Source organism: Mastomys coucha, unplaced genomic scaffold, assembly GCF_008632895.1.
Source record: "Mastomys coucha isolate ucsf_1 unplaced genomic scaffold, UCSF_Mcou_1 pScaffold21, whole genome shotgun sequence".
In the NCBI taxonomy this organism is placed as follows: Eukaryota; Metazoa; Chordata; class Mammalia; order Rodentia; family Muridae; genus Mastomys; species Mastomys coucha.
The window spans coordinates 16,440,394-16,451,070 of NW_022196904.1; the positions used below are offsets into that span (position 1 = coordinate 16,440,394).

Consider the following 10,677-nt stretch of genomic DNA (forward strand, 5'->3'; position numbering starts at 1 on the left):
GCTCATAACTTAACATCCTGTGTATTCTGTTCTATGAATGCCTCGTGGCTGGTTACCTGGTCCTCAGTTTGTGGCTGTCTTCCTCTGTTTTTGAGGCAAAATCTCCCAGCCCTGGCAATTTCTCAGAATTCTCTTTCTCCCCATTGGATGTCCCATCTTCTGAAAAATCCTGCTTCAGCTCATTGGCTACAGGCTTTTTTTTTTTTCAATATTTGTTTATTTTATGTATATGAGTACACTGTAGCTGTACAGATGGTTGTGAGCCACCATGTGGTTGTTGGGATTTGAACTCAGGACCTTCGGAAGAGCAATCAGTGCTCTTAACTATCTATAGCACTGAGCTATCTATCTCTCCAGCCCGGCCACAGGCTTTTTTTTTTTTTTTTTAATTGACAGGTGGAGCTTCCATGCATTGCTCAAAAGATTCCCTCTACAATGAGAGAACAGGTTCATGGTTCCTAGGCAAGGACTCTCCCGACTAAGCCACATCCCCAGCCATTATTCCATCTAATGTTAACACTATTTTAGGAACGAGCTCACTGTACCCTCCAAGCTGGCACATAGCTGCCTAATTCTCCTGCCTCAGTCATCATTCATTGACCCCAACAGGGTCACACGCTTGCCCCTGAATCAGTCCCGGTCACTTGTGGGCAGAGGATTGGGCCGGGCCAGTGTGGGGTGAATTTGCCTGCAAAGGTACAGGAGACTGAACTCAAGCTAACCCTGTGAGTTGAGGGTTGGGATGGGAGCCTTGCCCAGCAAGGTGGCCCAGCACAAATAGAACAGCAGCCTGAGCATCCTCGCCCCTGTGGCTGGGGGGAGGGGAAGGCAGGACAGGTTCCCTTCCGCGTTAAACGTAAGAGAACAAACAGTATCTTCCCTTCTAGGGTGAGGGCGAGCATTTGTGGCGGAGGCAATCAGCCCACAGTTTGGCAGGGAGCGGGTGCTGGGTGACAGGCGGTTGCTACTTTAAAACAGTCACCAGTATTATCAGGGCTGCAGCAGAGAGGTGTCCAGGAGCAGGGAAGTTGTGAGCTCTCCGGCTCAGGAGGAAACCAAGCTGAGATGGAAACTCATGCTCTCCACATCCGGAAAGCACAGTCTGCCCCGATCCTCCTCCGGATGGATGGGATGCAGGAAGTCAGAGGTATCAGCCTGTCACCGATCTCAAGGCTGTCCTCGTCTATGCTCACCGACGCCTTCTGTAACCGCCATCCTCCCCCCCCAAAAAAAATCCCTCAAACAAACCGGGGTGTTCCTGTGTAGCTCTGGCTATCTTGGAACCCACTCTGTAGCCCAGGCTGGCCTCAAACTCAGAGATCCGCCTGCCCCTGCCTCCCTAGTGCTGGGATTAAGGGCGTGCACCACCACACCCAGCCTATTTTCTTTTTTGTTGCAGGTGCTTGGGGCGGAACTCAGCGCTTCTAAAGAGATGGGCGAGCACCGTATGGTTGATCCACTCTCCCAAGACCTTCTCTAGTGATTTAATTTGTCTGCTAGCGTGTTGCTTAAACTGCGGCACAGATTCATCCTGCCCAACGGCCCTCGATTGAAGCGGTCATTGTTCTTCAGTGTGACTCCTCCTTGAGTTTTCCTTGGCCACAGAGCATCTGAGCCCCCTCCGCTGTTGCATGTTGTACCAGGGCTGAGCAAGCTCATAAAGTGCATCGGGAAGGACCAACAGGGGAGGGGTGGTGTGGGGGTGGGAACTCTAAGCAGAGGCTCTCCCACTGAGCCACACCTCCCAGGGTCTCTGCTTTGCCAGTTTCTGTAAAGTTCTCAACAGAGTTACATTTGTCTACAGTTTATGAAGAAAACACTCTACCCAGTTCCCGAGAGCTTGAGAGATGACTGTGTACCTGTTCCTGCTGAACCTGGGCTACAAGACAAGACCTTGTTTTAGGGGTGGGGAGAGGAGAAAGCAAAACAATTTAAAACCTCAGATTCTGCACGGGGAGACGACTCAGCAGGGAAAAGAGCAAAGGTGCAGGCCTGGAAAACCTAACAGCCTGAGACAGATCCCTGGAACCCATGGAAATACGGGGGAGAACTGCCTGCCTGCCCGGGTGTGCCGAGGCATGGGCATGCCCCACTCCCTCAAATACAGTAAAATTCTCAAGGAACTTCAACACTTTATCCAAGTATGGTGGCTCCCACTTAATGACCTCACCACTTGGGAAAATGATGAAAGTGTATTGGGAGGGTTTGGTTTCTTCCTTGACCAGCCTGGCCTACATGGCAAGGTCCTGTTGCAAAACAGAACACAACACAGCCAGACTTGATGTCCTATACCAGTCATCCCAGCGCTTGAGGCTGTGAGGCAGGAGGACCAAGAGTCAAGGCTAGCCTGGGCTACAAGTGACCCTGTCCCTAATGAATGAATGAATTAATTAAAATTAAATACAAAGAAGTCACCAGGTACTGGGGAGTGGTGTCAGGTGGGAAGCAGAGGCAAGCAAATCTCTATAAGTTTGAGGCTAGCCTGGTCTACGGAGCAAGTTCCAGGATAACCAGGGCTACATAGAGAAACCCTGTCTTGAAAAACAAAACAAAATGAAATGAAATAAAAGTCAACAGATCAGCAGGATGGCTCAGTGAGTAGAGACACTTGACACTTGACACCAAGCATGATGACCTGTGTTCAACCTCCAGGTCCCACATGGTGAAAGAAAGGAGGGAGAAAAACATTCCCAAAAGTTGTTCTTTGAACTGCATATAAGTGCTGTGCACATGTTCCCCTCCAAAATAAATGTAAAAAGTTCATAGATGTAAGTTAATAATAATTATAGCAATTAGTATTATAAAACAACAAAACAGCCACACTTGGAGAATGGCCTCCATCTGTGACAGGACATCAGAGATAGGAGACCACAGTCTGGAAGACCATTCTGGTTCTAATGCCAACCCTGGAGCTGCCCAGCTATGACATAAACACTCCTCACTCCAGCTCCCCAGCCCCAGATTTTTCATCCCAGGCTGGGGATGAGGCTCAGCGGACAGAGTGCTCACCTAGCATGCATGAGTCTTCCTGTCCCCAGCGCAGCATAACCAGATGTGGTTGAATTTGTCATCCTCCCATACTGGAGAGGAGAGGCAGCCGATTGGGAAGTGAAAGTCATCTCCAGCTACATAGTGAAATTGAGATTAGTCTGGTTTATGTTAGATGCTGGAGAGAGAGAGACAGAGACAGAGGGGAGGGATAGAGAGACAGAGGGGAGGGACAGGGAAAGAGAAACAGACAGAGGGAGAAACAGAGAGAGAGAGGGAGAAGGAGAGAGACAGAGAGGGTGACGTAGGTGGGGAGAAGTTGGGCTGGCAAAATGGTTCACTGGCAGATGTTTGCCATCCAAACCATGCAACCCATGTAAAGATGAATGATGAGATTTGACTCCATGAACTTGCTCTCTGACCTCCATCCGTTGTTACTTGCACACACATCATATACCACATACACACTTATAATAGAGTAATAATAATGATGATGATGATGATGATGATGAAAAGTCTCACCTTTAAATCTCAACACTTGGGAAGCAGAGGCAAGCAGATCTCTCTAAGCTCAAGGCTAACCTAGGTTTCATAGTGAGTTTCAGGCTAGCTTGGACTACATAGAGAGACTCTGTCTCAAATATGTATACATACATATGTACATACATACATACATATGAAAGAAAAAGGATAAATTCAAGAGACATGTAACAATTCATTAAAATAATAAATTCCATGTTATCCAACATTGTAGAGTTTACTAAAAGACCACATTCTTCAGAACTCAGTAAGAAGGTGTCACTGTTTTTGATGTTTTTGGTATGCTATAGATCTAACCAAGAGCGTAGTACTATTTACTTGTTTGGTTTCGTGCTTACCTATTTATTTTTGAGACAGACAGTTTCATGTAGCCAAGGCTACATGGCCAGTTTATGCAGTGATGGGGATTGAACCCAAGATGTTGTCAACAGGAGGCAAATGCTCTACCAACAGCTATTCTAAGGCCATTATTTGACTTTATTAAGACAGAGTCTTGTTGAGTAGCCCAGGTTGGCCTGGAACCGTTCATCCTCGGGCCTCAGCCCCTGGAGGGCCGGCATCTGAGTCCCTGCCTCCACATCCAGGTTAGACTTGTTAAGCCTTCGCAAGTCACCATCCTTGAGCTTCCATGAGCCATCACCCTTCTCTCTCCCTTTTACGTCTGTGTCTGGTCTGCTGAGATTCCCTGCAGGTTCCATAAACTCAACAAAGAAGCACAATAAAGTCTGCTTAGTGTCTACACGTGATTGTGTCCATAAGGGGGGCGGGGCTGAGGGCTCCTCGGGTTGTACTTTGGTAATCGCACTTCTCCCGAACTTCTAAGGCCCCAATGCTAGGACCTGCATGACCTCAGGACCAAGTGGCCCAGCTGTAGGCGACACAATGCAGCACTAAGCATGGTTGCAGGGCGCTCCTCCCAGTGTTAAAACGAGGCTCCCGGGCCACACCGGCCAGTCGCACCTGCTGCCGGAACAGAAAGCAAGCTGCTGCTGGATCCATTTTTCCTTCCTGCCATCACTTTTCAATCCATGCTAATCGGCTAGATTAAAGCTATCTTTAGCTCTTTCTTGTGTTGCTCTGGGCACCGCTCATTTATCCCAGGCCAGTAGGTCAGAGGGAAGGCGCTCTAAAGTAAGTGTATGAGTTCTCAAGTCTTTGGAGCAGGGATAAGCACTCCAGGCAGAGGGAACATTCCAGGGGGTGGGGGTGGGGTAGTACAGAAGACACTTTATGGAACGATGGCTGTCTGTGGTCAATGGTCAATGTGTCTGTGCGGCCATGTCTACAACATTTCAGTACTCTTCCTAGTGAGAAGCACGCCTGCCTACCTGGTCCAATTTCTTTGGTGGAAGTCCTTCCCCTAATCCAACTGCAGTGCCTCATGCTACAGACATTTTTTGCTGTGTATCTATTCATCCACGGACACATTGTCCCAGTGGACACATTGAGATGCACTAGTAGAAGAGGTGTCCGTGAAAGCGCGGGGGTCGGGTCTGGTGTGCTCCGCTGTCCCCCCATCCGGGGGCCTCCACTCCGGGCCGGGTGAGTCAGCCCCGGGCGGCTTCCGCGTCATCCAGGCCGCTCTGCTCCACGCTATTTCAGGCTCCGGGCACTATAAATAGAAGCTCTCACAGCCGAGGCGAGCCAGCCCCCCTCTCTGCTCGGGCCCCCTGTGTCCCCGGCCCGCCGCGATCGCCGTCACCGCGGCTAAGTTTAGAGGCGGGTGGGGACGTCGGCCTGGTCAAAGCGGTCCCCTACCCTCGCCGCCGCAGGCGGAATCTTTGAGGGTCTCCAGCTGGTCCAGCTCCTTCTTAGTCCAAGCCCCCAATCTCCATCCCTTCTGGAGTGCAGAGGGGACCCCTAGTTGATACAAGGAGGAAGAAGCTCAGGCGGAGAGCTTGACCGGGATGTTGAGCAAGGAAAGTGGGATCATTTGAACTCAAAGCCCCAGCGAGTGGGAGGACCTCGATCTGGACATGCAAGGCTCAGAGCAGAAATTGAACACAGAAAGCAAACTTGGAGATGCTGAAGAACTAAGAGGAACCAGAAGGAACTTTTCCCGCCCTTGACTAATGCAAACGACTCAAAGTCACAGCCGTGGGCGGTCGGGACGCAGGTTGGCTGCAGTAGGGATGCTCGCCGCCTTCCCGCTGGGTCTTGAGCATCCCGCGAGGTCCTTCCCAACCCGTCCGAGAGTCCTATCATAGCGGGGCGCAGGCGACCCCTGGCGGTACAGCTGAGAGTTGCAGGCTCAAGATGGGATACCTTTGCCCTGTGGGAGAAACTGAGTTAGGATTCTACTTAGCTTGGCATCCCAGACACGCTCTCTGACATTTCAGAGATCCAGAGACACGTATTTTATTTTTATTTTATTTTTAAAATGTCATGCAGCCGGGCGGTGGTGGCGCACGCCGTTAATCCCAGCGCTTGGGAGGCAGAGGCAGAGGCAGAGGCAGGCAGATTTCTGAGTTCGAGGCCAGCCTGGTCTACAGAGTGAGTTCCAGGACAGCCGGAGCTACACAGAGAAACCCTGTCTCAAAAAACAAACAAAAAACCTAAAATGGCATGCAATTCTATTTTGTTTTATGTATATGAGTGTTTTGTGTACCTGGTGCCTGAGGAGGTGTGAAAAGGGTGGCAGATCCCCTGGAACTGGAGTTGGGGTTATGAATGCTGCTAATCGAGTCCTCAGCAAAAGCAATCAGTGCTCTTAACTTCTGAGCCACTTCTCCAGTCCCTGGTTCTTTTTTTCATAGGGAGGGGGTAGTGGGAGAGTCTCCCTATGTATCCCTGGTTGATATGGAACTCAGTGTTCTTCCTAGTGAGAAGCACGCCTGCCTACCTGGTCCAGTTTCTTTGGTGGAAGTCCTTCCCCTAATCCAACTGCAGTGCCTCATGCTACAGACATCTTTTGCTGTGTATCTATTCATCCACGGACACATTGTCCCAGTGGACACATTGGGGTGTACTAGTAGAGGAGGTGTACTGATCAGGCTGCCCTTGAACTCACAGAGATCGCCTGCTTCCAGTGTTGGAGTTGACAGCAATACATTCAGAGGTTTTGGGGTTTTTTTGTTGTTGTTGTTGCTTTTTGTTTTGTTTTGTTTGGTTTGGTTTGGTTTGTTGGTCTGTTTTGCTCAGGGTCTTGCCTTGTGGCACAGGCTGGGCTGGAAGTCACTAAGTAGGACACAGGCTAGTTTGGAACTTGCCCCAGTTCTCCTGCCTCAGCGTTCTCTGGGTTTACATGCATGCTGGTGGTGGCTACCACTCACTGTTGTCTTATTGTATCCCTTTAACCTCAGCAAATGATTCCAGGTAGAGAAACTAAGGCATACAGTGGGGACTTGCCTCTCAAAGGTTCGGTTTCAGCTCCTCCTTCACAGAACGCACGGTTCAGGCGCGCCCTCTGGTGGCTAGGCTTATGCACGCCATTCTGACTCCTTGGCAGCTCAGTCCCTTTCCTTCCTAGGATCAAGGATTACTTACTATTAAATTTAATTAATTATCTAATTAATTGAGTCAGGGTCTCATTTTGTAGCTCTGGCTGACCTGAAACTCACTCTGTAGGTCAGGCTGGCCTCGAACTCACAGAGATCCGCCTGTCTCTGCCTCCTGAGAGTGCTGGGATTAAATATGTGAGCCATCTCCCCTGGCTATTAACTATTAATAGTTTTGTTGTGTATCATGCTTCCAAAGGCCCGGGGGCATGACTCAGTCATAGTGTCTCTGACTAGAATTCCCAGCATAGGCATGTGCTTACACACACACACACACACACACACACACACACGCACGCACACACACACCTCACAACTAGGAAAACATTAAAAAAGACATAGAAGGATTACATATTATGACCTTAGGGCATGTCCTCTCTCAGTACTCGAAAACCAAAAGAAAATGGAGAACACGTTGGTAAATGCGTGCAGAAATGGAGAATTTTAAAAGTATGAACTCGAAGGAAAGATTTGGAACCTATGGAAGTGACTAACAGCGTCAGTCCTTAAGCATCACTCCAATAAATGAGCGGTAATAAAAGGATGCTCATCTCCTCTTCCTCCCCCTTTTTAATTTTAAACTGTTGAATTGCTCATTTCGGAAAAAAAAATGGGCAAAGGATATGAGCCAATCTTTGAAAAAGAAATGGGCAAAGGAAATGAGCAAGAACACAAAACATGTAAGACCATTAAACTCACAAAACGATGCCCTATTTCCTTAGCAATCACAGAACTACAAGTTGGAACAGGGTGAAACCGTCCTTCCAGGAAATGAGTAATATTAAGTCATCCATGGGGCCCAGGTCTCGGAGCACAGGTGTCCCTTCCTTCAGGAAGCCAGTTCTGACACCCAGTGTTCTGACACCCCAGCTGGGTCAGTTGCTCCCCCTAACCGGGTCTCAATGTCCTCAGGGCTCTCCCTTCCCGGCCTTGCTCGCTCTGGATTGTCTCACTTTGGGTAGCAACATGTCTGACTGTCCCACTGGACTCTAAGCCCTAAAGAAGTCACAGAGGTCAGTGGCAAGTCCCCGCTTGGGATGCAAGTGGAGAATGGCTTAGAAAGAGTGAGTCAATTGTCTGTGGGCTGACTCCACCCACACTTACAGGGAGGGCGTCCTCTGAAATCTCCCTCCCTTTCCTCTCTCTCCCTCTCCGTCTCCCTCTCTCTCTCTTCCTTTCTCCTTCCCCTACCCCACCTCACTGAGCCGGGTCTGGAGTCTGGGAAGCACTCAAGAGGGCCTTTGAACACAACCACTTGAAGTCAAAGTCTCCCAGGCACCAAGATCCACAAAGCTTCCACCCGCCCCAAACCACAACGGTCCTCCAGAACCATAGAGAGCAGCACGAATAGAGTTCTTCGCTCTAACTCCCCTGGGGAGCAGCGAGACGGAGCGGAGGGCCAGAGCGGCCGGAAGTGAGTCTAGCAGGGGTCGCGCTGATCGCGCTGGTCGTGCTGGCGGTGCTGGTGTTGTGTCGCCTCTGTTCCCCCCGTGGTATTTTCTTCTAGGCATCGAGAAAGAGCAGGTGAGTTTTGGCAGTGCTTAGAGCTAGGACCGAGAGGGGCAGGTGGATGGAGGCTGGGGATTGATGATTGGCAGCAGAAGAAGGGGCTGGGATTAGGCCGAGACTGGGCGGAGCGAACTCATCCAGGTGTACCCCTGGGGGCGGGACCAACTGCCCCTGAGCGAGTGTGGTGCAGGAGTAATAGACAGGTAGGCGGGTCTATATGGTCCATGGACCAATCCGGAGTGAGCAGGAGGAAAGGGGCGGGCTCACGGGTTGCTTCTTCTGGAACCTAACGCTATCGAGTCGTGCAACCTTTTGCGGGGTACCCCTGTGAGCCAGGTTTCCCTCTGGAATATGGAAACGCCTACGACAATGTCGTCACGCCTTTCAGGCCCCAGATGGATCCTGGGAAGAACGAGGAAAGTCGGCCACAGCCCTCAGGACCACCCACCAGGAAAAAGTTTGTTATCCCACTGGATGAAGACGAGGTGCCTTCTGCAAGGGTAAGGGCGAGGACATGGGGGCTCTTGGGATTAAAAGGGGACAGTAAGTGATCCCTGGGACTACGGTGTGGGTTTAGGCTTGGGTTGTTTTGGAAAAACAACCTGCCATGCTCTGCAATCCTCGGTTTGCCTGTTGGTTAAGAGAGAGGCTGGCAGTTAGGCAATGGCCAGTGATGGCTTTTGTTTGTTTAGTTTGGGTCTAAGATTGGGTCATGTGTTTCCTGGGCTAGCTTTGAAACTGATGTGTAGCTAGGGGTTACAATTGATGTGTAGCTTCGAACCCAGTTCCTCCCATCTCCACTTCCCAAGTGCTGGGATTATAGCAGTGGACCATCCTTTTGTTTTTTGTTTGTTTTAATTTTACACCTGTGGGTGTTTTGTGTGCGTGTATGTCTGCTCACTACACGCCTGTAGATGTGCAGAGACCAGAAGAAGGCATTGGATCTTCTAGAACTGGAAAGAGTGTTGAGCCTCCATGTCTGTGCTGGGAATCCCGATCCTCTTGAAGATCAGCCAGTGCTCTTAACTGAGAAACCATCTCTCTAGCCTCTAAAGCATGTCTTTATGCTATGTGAGCACACATGGGTGAGAGCTGCGAAGCTCCTGTGAAGGTCAGAAGATAACCTGTGGGACTTGGTTCTATCCTTGTACTGTGTAGATCCTCAGGATTGAACTGAGGTCATGAAGCTGGCAAGTACCTTTACCCACAGAGCCATCTTGCCTGCCCGCCCGCCTCCCTCCCTCCCTCCTTCCCTCTTTCTTCACTTCTTTCTTTCTTTCTCTTTCTCTCTTTCTTTCTTTTTTTCTTTCTTTCCTTCTTTCTTGAGCCTTGTTATGATCTAAAACCTGCAGCAATCCTCCTGCCTCCATCTCAAGTGATAGGGCATTCCAGGTGCATTTCATCACACCAAACTCAGCTATGGGTTCTGTGTGACCAGTATTCTGGATTTTCAAGATATGAATTTGGATCTGACCTTTTTCTTGTTACTATTTTGTTTTGTTTTTATATGTATTTATGTAGTATGGGCCTGGGGTGTCCTTGCCAGGGCGTTTGTGTGGAGGTCAGTTCTCTCCTCCCACCTGGTGACTTTCAGGCTTCAAGCCTAGGTTGTCAAGCACCACTATTCACTGAACCATCTCCCTGGTCCTGGATCTGACATTTAAGAATTGGAAGTTATCTATCCGTCTATCTATCTATCTATCTATCTATCTATCTATTTCTCTAGGTTTTTTTGAGACTTGATTTCTCTGTGTAGCCCTGGCTGTTCTGGAACTCACAGAGATCTGCCTCTCTCTGCCTCCCAAGTGCTAGGATTAAAAGCTTTATATTTTAAGAAAAAGAAATTGGTGTCCTAGAGAGATGGCTTGGCAGTTAAATGCATTGGTTGCTGTTGGAGAGGATCCAGGTTTAGTTCCCTAGCACCCACATGACAGCTTACGGACTGGCTGTAATTCCAGTTTCAGGGGATTCAACGCCCTCTTTTGATCGCTGAGGACAACCAAGAATGTACATGGTGCATGCGTATACATGCAGGTAAAACACTCAATACTAATAAGATAAGAATCTAAAATGTTAGCCGGGCGGTGGTGGCGCACGCCTTTAATCCCAGCACTTGGGAGGCAGAGGCGGGTGGATTTCTGAG

At 49.5% G+C, this 10,677-nt stretch overlaps 1 protein-coding gene across 2 annotated transcripts in view; it reads left to right on the forward strand.

The window, feature by feature from the left end:
• The first annotated feature begins 8,146 nt into the window (after positions 1–8,146).
• Ercc1 (ERCC excision repair 1, endonuclease non-catalytic subunit) overlaps positions 8,147–10,677 on the forward strand; it is a 10,249-nt gene continuing 7,718 nt past the window's right edge. Inside the window, exons 1-2 of one of the 2 annotated variants that reach the window (XM_031385554.1) lie at positions 8,147–8,549; positions 8,923–9,034. In XM_031385554.1, the coding sequence (XP_031241414.1) occupies positions 8,930–9,034 (105 nt within the window). In that variant the 5' untranslated portion in view covers positions 8,147–8,549; positions 8,923–8,929. The remainder of the gene's footprint in view (positions 8,550–8,922; positions 9,035–10,677) is intronic. The other variant, XM_031385553.1, reaches the window with a different exon arrangement.